The 21300-nt window shown below is 37.7% G+C and overlaps 1 protein-coding gene across 2 annotated transcripts in view; it reads left to right on the forward strand.

Annotated features, from left to right (window-relative positions):
• Positions 1 to 21300, forward strand: part of NBEA (neurobeachin) — an 835554-nt gene that overhangs the window by 345202 nt on the left and 469052 nt on the right. For both annotated transcript variants that reach the window (XM_038414552.2, XM_038414563.2), the window contains exons 19-24: positions 2716 to 2797; positions 2989 to 3112; positions 3527 to 3719; positions 3985 to 5004; positions 11185 to 11402; positions 13302 to 13455. In XM_038414552.2, the coding sequence (XP_038270480.1) occupies positions 2716 to 2797; positions 2989 to 3112; positions 3527 to 3719; positions 3985 to 5004; positions 11185 to 11402; positions 13302 to 13455 (1791 nt within the window). The remainder of the gene's footprint in view (positions 1 to 2715; positions 2798 to 2988; positions 3113 to 3526; positions 3720 to 3984; positions 5005 to 11184; positions 11403 to 13301; positions 13456 to 21300) is intronic.

Consider the following 21300-nt stretch of genomic DNA (forward strand, 5'->3'; position numbering starts at 1 on the left):
AAATCAATGAAGGCTACACTAAGAAAGACCTCAAGACTTCTGGAATATGCTGCTCAAACAGTTTCACATTTGTTTCTACTGCCTGTCCCTCCCTTAAGTCACATTTATCTCCAGACTTCTTCTCCTTATCCAGATCTATTCTGCCCCCAACAAGCTTCTATTCATTGAACTTTTTGAAACTTTGCACTTTTAGAGAAAGGTAGGGATTGACTGTGTGTACACAGATTTGCAGAGGGACAATAGGGTTGAGGTCTGTTTTCTCACATCCATCCATCCATCCATCCATCTATCTATCTACAGTTTTGTGTTAACAAGCATGTTATCTCTGGAGACACAAATCCACAGTTTGAGAACTGCAAAACTAAGCATCGCTGGTGGTATCTTCTAGACTGAGCACTGAGTCCCGTTGGGTAGATTGACAGATTAACCTAAATAATCTGTACAGAAGCCTGTGAAACCCCATAAAATTGGGTCCTAATCCATGAACTATTGGAACTCATTTACAAAACTTTTTTTAAACATTGCATGACTATATTGTCTCATACAATAGAATTAGAATTTATAATCTCTATTCCATGATGAGCTATCTTTGAGCTATAACGTATCTTCATGTAGATTGCTTTTTGATGGGAAAAACTTTATCAAAAAAATCTGATTAAAAAAAATCATTGATTTTTATCCACCCTGATATGGTTTAAATATTAGATGAGAACAGTGCTTTACAAAGTGCTTTACAGCATTTAAATTTTGAAGTCACTTACACAGACACTGAAGTATAACAATATGTGGGTGAAACATAGTTTGAACTGTACATAGTAAAACTACATAATAGTTTACATAGCATTAACACTTAAAAGAGAGCAAGAAGCTGCATTTTTTACGTTACAAAAGTAATATATATTCCCTACACTCCAAAGAACCAATTTAGTTTTCAATATCATCAAGCTTTGATATAGTAGAGAACATTTCCCCTGACTTCAGTACAGTTCCAGAGATACCTTTTGTTACATGAAGAAAACGCATAATGTTTATCTTGAATAACATAAACCAAAGCCATTTTGAAGTTCATCAGGGGTGGTGGTTTTTGTTTTGTTTTTTTTTTGTCCTTATTACCAAGTGTAAAAATATTTTCTTACATTTCTTACCACTATTCCTTAATAAATCTTAAACTTAAATAATAAAACTAGTTTATTTAACCAGCACCATGGTTCAGTAGACTCAGGTCAGTTTTTCCAATTGGGATTTGTACTTTAGCCATTCAAAATTCATTGCACAGTTTCACCAAGCATCATTAATTTAATACTGATGCTGAAAGTTTTTAGATTCTCTACAGGATTCTTTGTGTATTGAGCCATATGCTGCATAGTTGTATATAAATCTCTGTTAACTGTGGCTTTCTTTAATTTAGTTTATATATTTTCAGCTTCTGTATATAGGTCTTAAAAATTAGAATAGGACAAAACCAACTGAGTAGTTCTTTGTACAGTTTAACTGAAGAAAACCTGATGGGTTTTATTTACTGATATCCAAAATTCATGAGTTTTGCTCAAAGTTTTATATTCGTATGAAAGCCCAAAAGCCACACAATAGTGAACAAAATGGGAAATATGATTCTTTCATTATGAAATGACAAGCTTTTCACAACTAAACAGATACTTGACCAACACATACTTTTAACCCCCGAACTTCCCTACAGGCTAAGGCTTCTTATTTATACTTAAGTGTCTTCTGGGAGAGGCTGCTATTGGTCATGGACTACTATTTTAACCACTTCTTAACCTTGTCTATGGTAGGAAATTTCTTGCCCACCTTACAGAATGTGCCAACAATGTATTCTCTAGGGTAAACTGGGTGCAGGCATTTCTACTACCATATCATCTAACACCCTGGTATAAGAATATGAGAAGATTTTTAAAAATGGATCTCAAAAGTTAAGCTGTTCAGTCCATATTTAGGCTACTTAATAAGTGGCCTGATTTTCAAAAGTGTAGAGCACCCAACAGTTCCTATTGAAGTTGGTGCCCCGAGCCGTACCCAGAAGACAGCAGATAATTATTACTTCAGTGGGAACAACTTAGAATTTTGGAGATGTGCTGAATACTAGCTCATTCACCTGTCCGGTCATGGGCCTGCCTTAACCTTCGTCATGATATAAGGGTTTGAATCAGTACCTGAAACGGTACAGTTTTTCGGCAGCATATGGTTTGAACAGATCTATATATTCAAAATAATACTATTACACAAAAGTCAGCCAAGACTTCATTTACAAAATGTTCACATTTGAGACACCTATCTGTAGTGGAAATATGTGGAATTTTGACAGTTTTACAGTAAAATGTTCTGAGGTGATACTGAACTCTAATTAAAATAATCTAGATATTAAGGTGGATTGGAACTGGGGAGAAGGGGTGCTTTGACAGTTAAAAAGTGTTTTAAAATGTTCATAGCTTTCCCAGATAACATTTATTTCTTAATATGTGAAATGAAAACTTGATTCTTTGCCTTCAGGATTGGTTTGTAATTAAAATCCATTTCTTCCTTTGCATCATTGCATCAACATTATTATTTTACTAAAAGGGGTTTTTTTTGTATCAAGGCCAAACACACACATTATTCCATTGTTCATAATAAACCACAGCACAATAAGGTCAAATAGAAATTTGAAGTTTATGCTATAGAATTAATAGATGGTAAAAAATAATTGGTTTGTTTTAGATTTTGACAGAACAAGTATGCACTCAAGTTGTTCATAAACCACATCCAGAGCCAGATTCTACAGTGAAAATTCAGAATCCAAGTAAGGAGATTATTTTATGTTTGTTTTAAATTAATGGCAAGAGGTTTTTTTTAAAAAAAAAAGAAAGTGTTATTTGTTGAGTCCTTGAAAGAAAATAGGTTTTTATTCAATACTTTTATTTTATGATGTCAACAGCTGGTTGTCAGATGAGATTTAAAAATATGTTATGTAACATATTTGCTCTTTTACAGTGATTCTTAAAGTGGTGGCAACATTGTTAAAAAATTCCACACCAAGTGCAGAGCTGATGGAAGTTCGACGTTTGTTTTTATCTGATATGATAAAACTTTTCAGTAATAGTCGTGAAAACAGAAGGTATGCAAATCAAATATTTTTTCTCCCAATAACAGAAATAGGTCACCTGTTGCCACACTCAATGATGTTAACACATAACAAATTTTGGATAATAGTCTTGAGTATTGTATTGTGCAGTTTTACATAATGTGCAATAAATATGTGGTTAAAACAAATGGTATGAACACCTGGTAGTTAATTTTAAATCAGTGATAAACATTGTGAACAAAACAAAAATATCTAACTTAACAACATTTTAAGATCCTGAATTTAAAACAAAAATAAGTGCTCTATTAAAATTACATTGAAGCTCATAGGAGAGAGGCTATTTAAATTGTTTTTTTTCATCCTGTTCTTCTCATCTAAATTTTAAAAAAAATGAAAAAAAAGTTGAATTTCTTTTGGATATATTTTGACCTAATTATTTTTCTTTAGATGTTTACTTCAGTGTTCGGTGTGGCAGGACTGGATGTTTTCTCTGGGATATATTAATCCTAAGAACTCCGAAGAACAGAAAATCACAGAGATGGTGTACAACATCTTCCGTATTCTCTTGTATCATGCAATAAAATATGAATGGGGAGGCTGGAGGGTCTGGGTGGATACTCTTTCTATAGCACATTCCAAGGTAAGAATTAGTTTCTGGCGTTTCTGTTGATCCCAATAACTTCCTAAGCCAAAGGGGTCAGTAATACAGTAGATTCAATATAAAGTGATTTAGTGCCATCTTGTGGATAGCATAGGATATGATAGGTTAGCATTTTTCTTTTAGTGTGAGTTCTTTACTGTGAAATGTTTAATGAACTATACATTAATTATACTATTCATTTCCCCCCTAAATTAACAAAGTATATATTTACTCTGAAATTATGATCTGTCATGTTCCATTTAAGGTCACCTATGAAGCTCACAAGGAGTATCTAGCAAAAATGTATGAAGAATATCAAAGGCAAGAGGAAGAGAACATAAAAAAGGGGAAAAAGGGGAATGTGAGCACTATCTCAGGCCTTTCATCTCAGACAACAGGAGCAAAAGGTGGACTGGAAATTCGAGAGATAGAAGACCTTTCACAAAGCCAAAGCCCAGAAAGTGAAACAGATTACCCTGTCAGCACAGATACCAGGGACTTGCTCATGGCTACAAAGGTGTCAGATGATGTGCTTGGAAGTTCAGATAGACCAGGAGGGGGTGTACATGTTGAGGTTCATGATCTGTTAGTTGATATAAAAGCTGAAAAGGTAGAAGCCACAGAAGTAAAGCTTGATGATATGGATTTATCACCAGAGACTCTGGTAACTGGAGAGAATGGTGCCCTCGTGGAAGTTGAATCCCTTTTAGATAATGTATATAGTGCTGCTGTTGAGAAACTCCAAAACAATGTCCATGGTAGTGTTGGTATCATTAAGAAAAGTGAAGAGAAGGATAATGGGCCTTTGATAACACTGGCTGATGAGAAAGATGAGCCTTCTACTAACAATACCTCATTTCTTTTTGATAAAATACCCAACCAAGAAGAGAAACTTCTACCTGAACTTTCCAGTAATCACATTACTATTCCAAATGTACAAGAGACTCAAATGCATCTTGGTGTGAGTGGTGATCTTGGATTGCTTGCTCACATGACTGGTAGTGTAGATATAACATGTACTTCAAGTATAATAGAGGATAAGGAGTTCAAGATTCATACAACTTCAGATGGAATGAGCAACCTTTCTGAAAGGGAGTTAGCGTCATCATCCAAAGGATTAGAATATGCTGAGATGACTGCTACAACCCTGGAGACAGAGTCTTCTGGTAGCAAAAGTCTACCTAATGTTGATGCAGGAAGTATAATATCAGATACAGAAAGATCTGATGATGGTAAAGAAGCAGGGAAGGAGATAAGGAAGATCCAGACAACTACTACAACCCAAGTAAGTTAGAGGTGCTATAATTATATCAGTATGTGACATATATGTATTTGATTACAGGATAATTAATCCAATCACAAAAGTATATCTAATCACAGCTGTGTCCAACTTTTAAAGGCATTCTCTTTACCATCATATCATAAATATGTCTTGCAAACATTTTTATTTTCAAAATGGGTGGTCCATGTTTAATGATCTTATTTTACTATAAGAAAATCTCACTCATTGCAATTATGGAATATTACTTTTAAAAACTTTGCTGGAGAAATATATTAGCCCACGTGATTTATTTCTTGTGGACAATGTGACTAATAATTATAAAGGATTATTGTATGCATCTAAATTCTTTTTTTCTGTTTTAAGGCTAGACATGTTTGTATTTTACTTAAGCAAGGTGCATGAGTTAGTAATTTTATTGGACCCACTTCTTTTGCACCAATAGAGTTGCTCCATTAAAAGATATTACCTTACTCACCTTGTCTCTCTAATATCCTGGGACCAACATGGCTACAACCACGCTGTATTTTACTTAGGCTTTTTTATAAGACAGAGTATAATAAAATATAACTTCCAGTGTTGGTTCACTGTTTTTAATGGTTTAATTCTTTGTTTCTCTGTGCCAACCAGTGTTTGGGTAGAGTTCCAACTTTGGAGACAGTACTCAAACTTTTTTGGTGGTATATAAGAGCCTTACTATCTCATCATTACCAAGGCTATAATTTAGTAACGGGTATTTTTAGTAAAAGTCATGGACAGGTTATGGGCAATAAATAAAAATTCATGGCCTGTGACCAGTCCATGACTTGTATTAAAATACCTGTGACTAAATGTTGGAGGGGGTCATGTGGGAGGGCTGCTGCTGGGGTTGCCCGGGGTTCCCAGCACCAGCTTCTGGGGGCTGCGGACTGTGGCTACTCTGGCCGCCCGCCCAAGGACCATTGCCGAGCCAGCCGACCACAGATGCTCCAGCCGCCTCTGGACTAATGCTGGGGCTGCCCAAGCAACGGCTGGTGTGACTGTCCCCAGGGCCGCTGTGGCTAGTGTGGCTGTCCCTGGGCCACCTGAGCAGCTGGCCCTGGGGTCATCCACATAGGCCACTGTGGAAGTCATGGAGGTCGCGGAAAGTCACAGAATCTGTGATTTCCATGTGCTCCGTGACAGACACTGAGCCCTAATCATTACCAGTCCTTGCTGTCTCCATCATGGGCTGATACAGAGAACCGTAAAGAAAAGAAGTGCCTAAACTACAGAGAAACTCTTCTGATAATGGAACTTCCACAGTATATGGCTTTCCCGGCTGTGCCCAAAGAGAATTATTCACATCTTTAGTCTGTGTCTGTGTTTCTACATTGGGGTCTCTGATAAGGGGTTCAATATCTGACTCTCAGACCCCCAGAGGACTATGCTGGGAAAACTTTACCTGACTACCAAAGGTAGCCACTGGAAATCCTTCTTTTCCTTCAAGAAGTCTAGTGGATCAGGAAAAAAGGAGCAAGGTAGTGGACAAGATATCTCTTCCCAAGCCCTGTTAATGGCTATGGATTCTAGGCAGAAAACAGATCAATCTAATTTACTATGATACACAATCAGCGCTCTGCTGAGTAGGTCAGGAGCGCCTAGGGTTTGGGAAATTCTCCACCTCTTCTGCGGATCTCGCAGTAGGGCCAAGGATCCCACCAGACTTAGAGCCCCTCCTGGATTCTAGGCTGGCCCCACTGAAGTTCTAAGAGCTTCCAGGCCAGAACAACTTCATTTAGCCACTATCCCTCTCCTCCCTTCCTCACCACTGCTGCTCCCCTTACCTGCTGTGCACAGGGGTAAATTCCTGTGCCCTCCGCATGGCTATAGCAAACATCACCAACTTGGGCCAACAATTCACACATGCATGGGAAAAGGAACTCACTTTCCAGTTTGGATTGCCTTACTGCTGCCCACCTTCCAGCCCTATTGTCTCCATGGCCAGGCTTTACACCACTGGTCTCACTCCACCATCATGAGGCTGTGTCTCAACAGACAGCACTTCAATTCAGTTTGCCCCTCCCCTTACAAGAATACTGACAGTCCCAGAATTACTTGATCTTCAGGTACAGAATAAAGATTATTTCAAGCTGTTCAAGTGGGAGGATAAGCCTCACTTCACTTCCAGGATTGTGCATACATTGTTGGCACCATGGAGGCTCTTGTATTCAGTGTTACAGAAAGATACTGAGATCTTTGCTGAGAATCTCCAGAGTGCAGAAATGGATGACGTCACCTTGCCACTCTTGAGACTGCCACATCAACTTAAGGATTCTTGGTAATGACTTACTTGGCAAAAAGAGTCTGATTTAGAGAGAGCTTTAAAATGACCAAATAACTTTCTGCAAACAACCTAGTACACATATTACTCTTCTAGGGAGGTGGTCAGATGGATTCGGTTGTCAACCAAGTCCCTTGAAACTAGGATTAACAGGTAGAGCTGATACAGATGCTGGCCTGGTAGAACTATGTATAGTAGTTTGCAGCAGGCACCACTTAACATATCATCAGAAACACCTTGAGAGGAATACTGATATCTGTAGCAGCACAATGGTCATCATCTGATCAAATATCTAAGGCTACCTTGTCTTTCTGAAGAGCACTGCTGCATGAAGTAGTCATCCAGAATCTGTAGTGGTCTCTCTCAGATATTGGGAATTCAGGGCTTCCAGAAGGCAGTTACCTCCTCACAAAAACTACAGTACTCCTCTCAAAGTAACAGACTCTGGCTTCCCTGAATCTACCCCGACTGTTCAGGGAGAAGAACAGTTCCTTTAACAAGGAGATTGAAAAAGAGTAATGCTAACCTTCAGTGAACAGAGATATTGAACCTCTTCCTCCACTTCCTGCATTTGGCATGTATGTACAATACATTGACCTATGCATTGACAAGTGCTATGAGAGGGAGGCATGGGTTCTTTTGTATGTAAACTCTCAAATTGGTGAAAATCTACCTTCTCAAAATTATTGCAGCACCTCAAGCAAGGTATCGGATCCCCCATATTTTAAGGCACTCTGCATAATAGAGAAAAAGCCCCCAAAACCTTCAATGAAGTGTCAAAGCTGTTCAAACTGATTTTTCAGTTGCCAGATGGTTTTTATTCTTAGTCTAAATCATCAAACAAAGACTGCTGATTCCAGGAAAATCAGCAAATGGACTGAGAAGTAGGGGAGTAATGGGGAACAGATTGCTTCTATTGTGGAGTGTAGGTTTTTTTGGTTAAAATATCAAAGGGAGAGGGATGTAGGGATATATTCCTCTTTTCTGTTCTAACCAATATCTATATATAGCTCTATACATATAGAGATATAACAAAATAGGCAGAGCTACACTATCTTATCTTGTCACTGTTACTCTTCTGTTTTCTCTTCTCTCCTCTTTCCCCCCTCTGATAAATTCACTTGTTGCCTTTTGTTCTTGTAAATTCTTCAGGCCAGGGACCATCTCTTTAATCTATGTTGGAGTTAGAAGTCCCCAGGACAATGGCACCCTTATCCTTACTGAGGGTACTAAACGCTACTAAAATTAAGTGTTTATTATAAATACTTGTTTCAGTTTGATGTGATACAGAAAAAGACTAAACCACATTACATATATAATCACTAGGAAAACTATGGCCACAGAATTCAAGACTGAAAGATCTCTCCAACTTGTGTAAATATTCTTGATATTTCCAGATTCCATTTTGGTGCAATTTCCACCTCCTTTTTTTCCCACACACTTGATTTTAATTACTGTTCTCTCCCAGGTTTTAGGAGCTGATCCTGGTCTCATTCAAATCAATGGTAAAAATCCCATGACTTCACTGGTATAGGATCAAGTGTGTAAAAATTATTCTGAGGAGATATAAAATAGACAAGCAGCAGTAGCAGCAGAAATTTAGAACTTAACTCAGTTGTCAAACGGGTCTGTTAACAATGTGTCCCTCTACTGCTCTCAAAATGGAGGTTACAACATTTCAGACTAAAGATCAAGTGAACTTTAGAGCTGGGTTTCTGTACCATTCTGCTTTTTACAATGCAAAAATAAATACACCATAGATGTCTTTTGCTGACAATCGGCATGCAGTATTCAGGAATTTGCAATTGAATGTGATTAAAAAAAATCCACTGACTAAAATGTTGTCCATTTAAAGCAACTTGTTCTAAATTTGTTTAGTTTAGAATAGAAAAAAACGAAAAGAAAAGATCACCCAATGCATCTTCAGCTAATGCAATATTATTCCTTACAATAAAATTTCTTTTATGTTGTCTAGTCTGTTTTTAAAATAATCCCAAGTAATCTGGCTTCTGCTCTTTCTTTTTTGGGAGTCTGTTCCAAAGTCTCTAAGTGATTTCATCATTAGGAAGATTTTCCGAACATTCAGTTTAAATTCTTTCTCTGTAAAAATTTTCCTCCCAGTAATCTTGTGTATCACACTAAATAATTCCTTTTTTCCCCTTTGTGTTTGTTCACCAAGTGAAAACAACTCAGGACTACCTAGAAATTAAAACAATATAACCCACAAATCAGCCACTGGCTAGGAGACACTAAAGGCTGTCCTGGGAGGCCAGAAAACTTACTCAACTAAGACATAATCTGGTACAAAATACCTGGAAAGCTAGATTTGTACTTCTGGAAAAAAAAAAAAGACTATGATGATGATTCTCCTAAAATATATATAAATTAATACCCCCCTGTGACCCCCGGATCCCCGGGGTGCAGCCTGGGACTGTGGGACTGCTGTGCCTCCTTAGTTTTCCAGCCTGGGCTGTCTCTCACAATGCTTTTCTAGTGACAAGCAGCAAACTACCCCGGGTGCTGTTATCACTAGCACAACCACATGTAGAGCCCCACACCCAGCTAGATTGCATGAATGCTCCCAGAGCCACTCATGAATCACACAGAGAGAGACACCAGCCAGATCCCCCCAATTCCCAGCCTTGTACCTCAGGAATGAGCAGTGAAAGTTTATTAATTGGTTCACCACTTCATCAGTGGATAGTGGATATACACCAGCCTTTGTAAACCTGAGCAGATTTAGCAATTACTTCAGGCAAACCGACTGGTAAAGATAAACAGTAAATACATTTATTGATTACAAAAGGTAGATTTTAAGTGATTATAAATGATAGGCAAAAAGTCAGAGTGGTTACCCAAATAAAATAAAATGTATATAAGCATGCAATTTAAACCCTATTAGACTGGGCAACATGTAGATGAAGCAGGTTTTTTCCACCCCTCTGGATATTGCAGTTCACAGTACACAGGTTTCACCCTTGACACCTGGGCCAGTCTCCTCCGTTGGAGTCTTCAGTCTTCTGAGTGTCTTTGTTGCTTGCAGCATAGGTTGGGGGACGAGGTGGGGGAGGGAGAGAAAAGGCCAATCATGGGGACATTGTGTTTTGTTTTATACCCTTAGTCCCATGTGCTTGGAGAACACAAGTCCAGGCATGTATGGTGGGCATTGCTGATTCACAAGGTGAAACAATACTCCAGTATGTCTCCTGTTAGTGAGTAATTGAATTGTAACTCCTCTGCTGGACAGTGTCTGCTCAGCTCTTGCCTAGGAGTTAGTTACCTCCCTTGTCGTTGTCTCTGGAGAGCTAGTATCTGGGCACTACCCAAACCCACAGCATATTTTAGTGAAAACCATACAATACAGTTCTTATTACTTCATATGCATTGATTATATCCATAGTTATATAGAACAATGGCTTCCAGCAGATCATAACCTTTCCCCTGACATCTCACATGGCATGCTTTATGTGCACTATCACAATTATATATAAATATGGGGGTTACAGGGCACTCCCCTGAGGTATAGAGAGTCACACACGCACATCCCTCAAAATATTTAGACAGGATCAACTTGCCAAAAATAAACACACTATAAATAAAATCCCCTCAGTGTGCACGTTGAGGAACCCGAAATGCAAAATGTCACTAAACAACTGAAATGAAGGCCCAGATGTGAGGCCAGATTGTTAGCTGGTGTAAATCAGAGTAGTTTCAATGAGGCTACATCAAATTACACCAACTTTATCTGGATGGCACTACTGGTATATTTTATTATTTTATTTTAGCTCCAATTATAGCTCATCCTTCTCCAAATCTTATCCAGGTGCAGTTTTAGAATTCATTGCATATGTTTAACACAAACTTTGAACTTTTTGTTAACATAGGCTGTGCAAGGTCGGTCTGTTACCCAGCAAGACAGAGACTTGCGAGTTGACTTGGGATTTAGAGGAATGCCAATGACAGAAGAACAACGACGCCAGTTTAGTCCAGGTCCACGCACAACTATGTTTCGTATTCCAGAGTTTAAATGGTCTCCAATGCACCAGAGGCTGCTGACAGATTTGCTGTTTGCATTAGAAACAGATGTACATGTTTGGAGAAGGTAGAAAAGCTATATTTCTTCTTTTTAACTTTATTATATATCTGTTTCTTGGCAAAGTAAAAACGTAATTAAATACAAGACATGTATTGATATCTAATTTTTTAAAAGTAAATTTCCATTGTAAAGTCAGCTTAACCAGACTTACCTTATTATAGTATCTGACATGCCTCAGTTAATTCCTATTCTTTGTGAGGGATAAAAACTGCAGTATCTCACCTATCCTTTTTGAATTACTGTGTCTTAATGGACTTTTTATTGGTAACCACTACATTTAAAATGGGGATGACAAATATCTGTGCCATTATTTTTAGTAGCCACTACTAACATTTGGAGGTGTTTGCATTCTTAATCCAGAAATATTTGTTCCACGCACCAGCCTTCATTGTAAGGTGTATATCTCTGTTTGAATAATTTATTTATTTTATGACTTAATGCAGATGACTTAATACAGGAAAATTTAGTAGGCAGTCACAACTAGCTGAAAAACAAGTTTTAATTTCTGTAAAGATTTCTAATTGTAAAACAAAGACATGCTTTGTCTTGATTAGACTTAATGGCTGCATTGCTATTAACTGTATATTTTTGGACATAACATCGTAATTCATTTATGTATTTAACACATTTTCAAAATTTAAAAAATAGTACAAGTGATCTTGTCTTTTTAAAAAGCATCTGTTTACCATTTTAAAAAAGAAGAATGTATTATTTAAATACATTGCTTTTCACCTTGATGACTCTTCTGTTATACCTTTTAGTTAAGCAAAGAAACTACCTTAATAGTTACAACTTGTCATAAAAGTCCAGTGGTACATTAGGCACTATTTCATCTATTTCCCAGAATGGCATAATTCATTCTGCAAAGGCTGTATTATCAGTAGTTGAGAAATCACTTAATTAAATCAGATTACCAATTGACTTAAATTTAATTTCCAGTTTTGTTTGACCTTACTATAAAATAGTCAGTAATAGTAGTTTTTTATACCAATCACCTTATGTTTGCCACCTTTGTTTACCTGAAATTCACAGGCAAGTTAGAAGTTTAGTTTGTAATTGCTTCTCCAATTAAGGCCAATTGTTTGTTTACTGGCCACTAAATTCATGAACTGGGTAATTTAATTACTCATGCTGTGGTATCGACAAGCACATAACATCAATAGTCCAAAGATTCCTAAACATTTTCATAATGTGAATTACATCTTGAAAGTAATTTGTCCTATGGACACTTTCCCACCTATTTGCAGTCATGGGGACAGTTGTGCCTCATGTTGATCATTTGATCCCTGTGGCATCTACAGCTATTACTAACACGGAAAATAAATATTAGGAACACAGTTCTATATTTTTAGCTATCTTTTAGTGGAATATAGCAAATGGAAATAAAAAGAAGTTGACACTTGTGACCAACCAGCTCTCCAAAGAACACCAGCAGGTGCTTTGTGGTCTACAGATCAGTCTAGGGACCTCTCTTGTAGACAATCTGATCATTTATTGTTATCAGAGCTGCTTTAAAAGGTATCAAGTGCCAAATTCTGCCACCCTTATTCATGTTGAACAATACTTTACTCCGTGAGCAGTCCCATTGGTTCCAACAGAATTGTTTGTGAAGTAAGGCACTAAACAGTGTGAATATGGTTGGCAGAGTCTGGGCTCTATGATGGATAGTATAGTAATAGTTATAGTCTGGTATAAAATAAAATTACCATGAAGTTATTATGCCAGGGTATCTCCTATCAGTATTTTAAAATATTTTTCATTTTATCTTTTTATTATTACAAAGACAATGCCATACAACTAAAAAAACATTCAAGTTTTGGTTTCCAAAAGCAGAAAATCTAAACTTTTAAAAAACGTTGGTATTGTAATATATCTTTTTTTTTTGTTTTTCTTCTATTTTTGTAGTCATTCTACAAAATCTGTAATGGACTTTGTCAATAGCAATGAAAACATTATTTTTGTACACAACACGATCCACCTCATTTCCCAGATGGTAGACAATATTATCATTGCTTGTGGAGGGATTTTACCATTGTTGTCTGCAGCCACATCTCCAACTGTAAGTACAATATTTCCATCTAGTGGTCATGTTAAAAATTGCTGTTAAGAATAATAACACAGGATTGTCTATGATTGAATAGGTTTCTTTTTAACAGGAGAAAACACTATTTATTTCTTCCAAAAGTTTGATCGTTATCACCAAACTGTTACGGTTCAGTGTTTTAAGGGGCTGCATTGGTAAGGGTGAAGGAAAGGCCCCTCATTTAGCATGCAAAATGCAATTTAATTAGTAATAGCAATATTTTGCTCTCAATATCTCATCTGAAGGTCTAAAAACATTTTAAATAAAAACAGTGTTATACCTCAAACACTCATGTAAGGAACTGTGGTTATTAATGCCATTTTCAGATGGGGAAAATGAGATGCAAATGGGTTAAGTAACTTCCCTAAAGTAAAGTAAGACTTTCCTAACAGATCAGCAGTGCCAATAATAGATGTTAAGGATCCTGACTCAATCTCCTGCCCGAGCCTCTGGACAACCCTCACTTATTTGCATATATTTTTTAATACCAGTACTTATGTAACTAAAAATAGTTTCACGCTATTGCTCTACTAACTGTACCAATAGTATTTGGCACTCAAACATATTAATGGGCTAGCAACTGTCTAAACAGAATCGTATGATACTGATTTAGACAATGGATATGTATATACTGTACCTAAAATATTTGCACCATCTCAAATGGCAAGCAACTTTATTCTTGTTCTATTTGCTGTGAACAAAGTGTTGTAATTCACAGGTATGACTCCACCCTACACTTTAGTCACAAGAATATCAAATATGTTAAAGGAAAGATTTCTAGAATGTTACATTGCAAAGAAAACTGCTTTGTGATGTGTACAGGGAAAAACCACAGCAATACATCTTAAGATGAAAGCTTCTCTGGTAGTGTTTAGAGGAAGGGCACTTAAACACGTTTTTCAAAACAAGCAGCTGGGGCTTTGTTTGAAAATAAAGATGCTTTATGTGGAATCCTCATAGTATAAAAAATATAAAACAGGCACAGTTTGAATTACTTGGCTATAATTCCATCTCTGGATCTTGGTGACTCTAGCTTTGCTATCATGATCTATTTACATTGCAAAACCATTTGATAGACCTTTAGTCCTGTAATTCAGAGTTGCCCTTTATTTATTGTGTATAATTCATGAACATCCAATAAAGTCTTATAAATTACCCTTATATTTTGAATAGTGTTGTGTTTACACATCATAATATCCTGGTTCCAACAATAAGATGTTCTTAGCAAAGGTGATTTTGCTCTATGTTCCATGAGATTTCAAAATTAAAAGATTGAATATTTAAAAAAAACATTTTCTTAACTAGACTAGAGCAAAGTCCCTTGCAAAACATTCCATTGTGTCATCTTGTTAGAATAGTAACAGCAAAAGAATTTATACAACACACTTCTTAATTAAAATTTAAGTACATACATGATGTATATTTAGCCCAAGAACCAGTCACGTGTAAGTGGCTCAAGCTTTTCTCTTGAGCTGGAGTTTATTTTATTAAAGGAAACCCTTTAGAATACATCCTTATATTATATATATGGGTATAGTCATTTCTCAATTACTTGTGTGGTATTGTTCTATATTTAAAGTTATTACAAAATGAAGTGGATTTAAAACTAAGAGAGGTTATAACTTTGAAGTGTGCCAAACAGTACTGCTGAAATGTTATCCCAGATGAAAGCTGATCAAGTGGCATTGAATAAAAAGCTGGGAGGGAGGCAATGAGTAATAGAGAGAGCTTGCCATGTAGGTGAGGGAGGTTTAAAAACGAGTAGGTGTAAAGACGTAGAAGAATCTGGGTAGACATGGATGTGAGACTTGCTTCCATGTGATAGCATGTGTACACACTGTAGATCACATTAGATGTGACAACAACAAGGAGTCTTTGTGGCACCATAGAGACTAACAAATGTATTTAGACATAAGCTTTCATGGGCTATAACCCACTTCATCAGATGCATAAAGGGAAAAATACAGTAGGCAGGTATAAATACACAGCACATGAAAAGATGGGAGTTACCTTACCGAGTGGGGGGTCAGTGCAAACAAGGCCAATTCAATTAGGGTGGATGTGGCCCATTCTCAACAGTTGACAAGAAGGTGTGAGTATCAAAAGAGGGAAAATTATTTTTTTGTAGTGACCCAGCTGCTCCCAGTCTTTATTCAGGCCTAATCTGATGGTGTCAAATTTGCAAATTAATTCCCGCTCTGCAGTTTCTTGTTGAAATGTGTTTTTGAAGGCTTTTTATTAAAGAATTGCCACTTTTAAGTCGGTTATTGAGTATCCAAGGAGATTGAACTGCTCTCCTACTGGTTTTTGATGTTACAATTCTTGATGTCTGATTTGTGTTCATTTATTCATTTGCATAGAGACTGTCCACTTTGTCCAATGTATATGGCAGAGGGGCATTGCTAGCACATGATGGCAGATATCACGTTGTTAGATGTGCAGGTGAACAAGCCCTGGATGGTGTGGCTGATGTGGTTAGGTCCTATGATGGCGTCCCTTGAATAGATATGCAGACAGAGTTGGCAATGTGGTTTGTTGCAGGGATTGGTTCCTGGGTTGGTATTTCTGTTGTGTGGTGTGTGGTTGATGGTGAGTATTTGCTTCAGGTTGGGGGGCTGTCTGTAAGCGAGGACTGACCTGTCTCCCAAGGTCTGTGAGAGTGAGGGATCATCCTTCGGGATAGGTTGTAGATCTTTGATGATGCGTTGGAGAGATTTTAGTTGGGGGCTGTAGGTGACGGCTAATGGCGTTCTAATACTTTCTTTGTTGGGCCTGTCCTGTAGTAGGTGACTTCTGGGTACCCTTCTGTCAATCTGTTTCTTCACTTCCCCAGGTGGGTATTGTAGTTTTAAGAATGCTTGTAGAGATCCTGTAGGTGTAGATCCTGTAGATCTCTCTGTCTGAGGGATTAGAGCAAATGCGGTTGTATCTTAGGGCTTGGCTGTAGACAATGGATCGTGTGATGTGGTCTGAATGAAAGCTGGAAGCATGTAGGTAAGTATAGTGGAGAGAAGATTTCTGGTATAGGGTGGTGTTTGTGACTATTGCTTATTTGCACAGTAGTGTCCAGGAAATGAATCTCTTGTATGGACTGGTCCAGGCTGAGGTTGGTGGTGGGGTGGAAATTGTTGAGATCCTGGTAGAATTCCTCAAGGGCCAATTCCCCTGGGTCCAGATGATGAAGATGTCATCAGTGTAGCGCAAGTAGAGTAGGGGCGCTAGGGGATGAGTGCAGAGGAAGCGGTGTTCCAAGTCAGCCACTAGATATGTACTTATTCAGTTTATCAGAAAGAATGAACTCATATGCTATATGTATTTTACTTCATGGTTTCATAACTGTATTTCTCAACCATATTTTTGACATGTATCAAGGCATGTATAGTACTTCTCACTGAAAACTGTGTGCCCGTTTTGATGCTTTAAAATATTAATATCACATAACTTCCTTCAGGTGATCTAACCCTGTGGCATAGTACTTTTAATTTACACCTTCCTTTAACAGCATTAGTGAATCAGACTCCCAGTTTATTAGAAATGTGAAGAGGGACATGGTCACTGGGCAAAAAAGAAAAATAATTAACACTTGTCATCCTATCTGATCATTAGTTTGATGGAAAGAAAGGTAGTTAGTTGCTTTTCTAGTTTCGTAGTTGTGATTTTTTTTAACCTAGCTGTGTTTAATCCAGCACTTACCCAGTCTCAAAAAGAGAGAGTTGTTGGTGTTTGTAGTTCATTTATTGAACCTCACAAACATTTCAGTACCTTTTTAGATTCGGGTTTCTCTTTGGTTTGATCTATATGATGAGTGTGTCTCTTGAGCTTCCTACTTCCCTTACAATCCAGAATGTTGTACTTGTTACAGAAAATCAGTTCTTAAGAACCTGATCTTTTGATAGTAGTTAATAAGAGCCCCAGGATACAAATTATTCTTCCCTCGAGTCTAGCTACCATTTATAAAAAGGGGAAGAGGGTATCTTTCACTCAGCTGTTTCACATTAGCAATGCTGTAGTTGAGCATTTAAAGCTTGGATTTCGTTTAGGTCCTGAGCAGGAAGGAGCAAATAAAAGAGCTAAAGAGAGAACCAAATAGTATTCACCCAAGAGTGCTGAAGGAACTCAAATGTGAAATTGCACAACTACTAACTGTGGTATGTAATCAATCATTTAAATCAGCTTCTGTACCAGATGACTGAAGGATAACTCATATGACACCAGTTTTTTAAAAAGGCTCCAGAGGTGATCTTGGCAATTATAGCCTGGTAAGCCTAACTTCAGTATTGGGCAAACTGGTTGAAACTATAGTAAAGAACAGAATTGTCAGACACACACATGACCATGATTTGTTGGGGAAGAGTCAACACGGTTTTTGTAAAGGGAAATCATGCCTCACCAACCTACTAGAATTCTTTGACGGTGTCAACAAGTATGTGGACATAGTATACTTAGATTTTCAGAAAGCCTTTGACAAGGTCCCTCAGCAAAGGCTCTTCAGCAAAGTAAGCTATCATGGGTTAAGAGGACAGGTCCTCTCATGGATCCGTAGCTGGTTAAAAGATAGGAAACAAAGGGTAAGAATAAATGGTCAGTTTTCAGAATGGAGAAAGGTGAATAGTGGTGTCCCCTAGGGGTCTGTACTGGAACCAGTACTATTCAACATATTGATACATCATCCGAAAAAAAAGGGTAAGGAGAGGTGGCAAAATTTGCAGATGGTACAAAACTATTCCTGGTAGTTAAGGCCAAAGCTGACTATGAAGAATTACAAAGGGAGCTCACAAAACTGAGTGACTGGGCAACAAAATAGCAGATGAAATTCAACATTGATAAATGCAAAGTAATGCACATGGGAAAACAATCCCAACTATACATATACAATGATGGGATCTATATTAACTGTTACCACTCAAGAAAGAGATCTTGGAGTCATTGTGGATAGTTCTCCAGAAACGTCCACTGAATGTGCAGTGGCAGTGAAAAAAGAAACGGAATGCTGGGAATCATGAAGAAAGGGATAGAAAATATGATATTGCCTCTATATAAATCCAGGTATGCCCACATCTTGAATACTGCATGCATATCTGCTTGCCCCATCTCGAAAAAGATGTATTGGAATTGGAAAAGGTTCAGAAAAGGGCAACAGAAATGATTAGGGACATGGAACAGCTTCCATATAAGGAGAGATTAATAAGATTGGGACTTTTCAGCTTTGAAAAGAGACTAAGGGGGGGATATGATAGAGATTTATAAAATCATGACTGGTATGGAGAAAGTAAATAAGGAAGTGTTATTTACTCATTTTCATAACACAAGAACTAGGGGTCACCAAATGAAATTAATAGGCGGCAGGTTTAAAACAAACAAAAGGAAGTATTTCTTCACATAACGTAGTCAACCTGTGGAACTCTTTGCCAGAGGCTGTTGTGAAGGCCAAGACTATAACAGTTCAAAAAAGAACTAGATAAGTTCATGGAGGATAAGTCCATCAGTGACTATTAGCCAGGATGGGTAGGGATGGTGTCTCTAGCCTCTGTTTGCCAGAAGCTGGGAATGGGTGACAAGGGATGGATTGATTACCTGTTCTGTTCATCCCCTCTGAAGTACCTGGCATTGGCTACTGTTAGAAGACAAGATATGTGGCTAAATGGACCGGTGGTCTGACCCAGTAGGCCGTTTTTATGTTCTTGGAAACATTTTGGGGTCAACAGATGGATATTTTCTGACAAACGTCCTTTTGTTGGAAAATTCCCAACCGTCTCCACTTTACGGTTAATTGGTGTAACATAGGCCTAATAAATTTATAACAAAGTAACCACAGCTGTTCTCTAATATACAACATGGTATGTAGCATATTAAAAGAATTTCCTTGAGGTGGTTTAGTATAGTCCTGGTTGGCACTTTGCATTGCTGAAAGGGCTCTGGAATGATCTAAGGTACCTAATTTCTATATGGCAAAAAAGTCAAACTTTACTGCCTGAAGTTAGGCAACTAATTCCATATTAAACATGTAAATACCCGATACTTCTTACAAAAAAAATCAGGCTATCTGTAAATGCTATTGATTTCAGTGGAACCATAATATGATCAACTATTTCAAGCACCAAAGTTGGAAACTTTTTACTTTAGTATGCGTGCAGCCAGTAGATAGGAAAATACGACATCACACCTGAGAACAGGCTCAGATTTGACCAAGGATAGTTCAGGACTCTTTGTTGCAATAATCATATGTTAATTATTCCTAGAAAATCACCTTCTGGCTATGCTAATATTGCCTTGTCTTTAATTAACTGTTTTTCTTACAAGCTGGTTTTCAGGAGGTCAGAACAGAAGCTAACTGCCTTTGAGATTCAAAAGCTCCCCAAGATCCTTTCTGCTACATTACTATAAGAAAAGTCTCTCAATCAGTGGAGTGGATTTGGAGGTTCTCTTTGTTCTGATATCACCCACTGTAGCATTCGTCATGAAATAGAAAGCTCAGTCATAAGAATGGTTACGTGGTGCTCACCTAAATTTTTATTGTGGTATTGCTATATTTTTATTTGCATAACTAGGTACAGTCTAGTCAAAATTAGCTCTTTAAAGCCACAGCACGGGGTCTCTGTGTTGTTACATCAGGTGTCAGCTTTGGACTCAATTTTCTGCTCTCCAGTTCTGAAAGAGATTGAATCATTGCAGAGCTATCTGCTGTGAAACTGTAGGGATCAGCTGGAAGCAGAGTATTGTATGCCAAGAGATGCGTAGAGCAGCTGATATCAACAATTTTTTTTAATTTTAAAACACTCCAACAAAGCCCTGTGACCATCCCTCATTGCAGTGGATACAGAAGAAGGGAAAGAAATTCAAAGAGAAAAGTTTAAAAGACAGAGAAAAAGAGAACCACCGTGTTCTTCCAACCTGGACCGTCTAAGGGTAAAATAAGTAAGCCAAGGATCAGTCCTACTCCTATTGCATAACTCACATTCAGTTTATAAACATGGTCCAAATTAGTACATCCTTGAGAAAAGTGAAGTTAGAGCATAAGGAAAAACTTTGAAAAGAAAACGATTCTCCCAAAAGTAAAATCCTAAATTGGGTTCATGTGTTAAAATTAATAAAAATAGAAACTAATCTTTAAGATGGAGCTCACATTGCTGTTCCCCATTGCCTGCATTGACTTGATATTAAATAAATTTACATTTTCAATATATTCAGGTGGTATTTACTATTCATGAAAGCAAGATAGGAGTGGTTTCTTCATGGCAGCAGTACCTTGAAGTAAATTTAAAAATAGCTTTACAACGTAGTTTGACTATGGTATTTTTATATTATTTATTATTAATCATGTTTATTATGGTGATCCCTAAGGGGCAATCGAGTGCTAGGAACTGTATAAACATAGAATAGTAGGTGGTCCCTGCCCCCAGAGAACTTACAATCTAATAGGCATGACTGACACGGGCTGGAGAAAGGGGTATAGCACACAACCAAAGTGAATTATATGATGGCAGTAAATGTCCCATTTTTGGACAGAGGGTGAGGTTATTTAGGAGGGGAAGAGCTAAGAGAGATGATGGAGACAGGCCCTGGTAAGAAGGTCAAATGTGGAGTGAAGCTGATGTGAAAAGATTGTGAGGGGGGTGAAGGGGAAAGATTGGAGCAAGCAGCCAATCAACTCAGGGCAGAAAAAGTCCAGTCAAAACTGTAGAAAGTTCTCTGAGTGTGCAAAGGACCAAAGGTTCCTACTTTGGCTGCTTATACCACTACTTGAAGTCTCTGACTGGCTTGCTATAGTTTTCCCTCAACGCCACATGGCAGGAGGGAGGGGAGACACCATCTGACATTTCC

The sequence above is a fragment of the Dermochelys coriacea genome, chromosome 1, assembly GCF_009764565.3.
Source record: "Dermochelys coriacea isolate rDerCor1 chromosome 1, rDerCor1.pri.v4, whole genome shotgun sequence".
Classification (NCBI taxonomy): Eukaryota; Metazoa; Chordata; order Testudines; family Dermochelyidae; genus Dermochelys; species Dermochelys coriacea.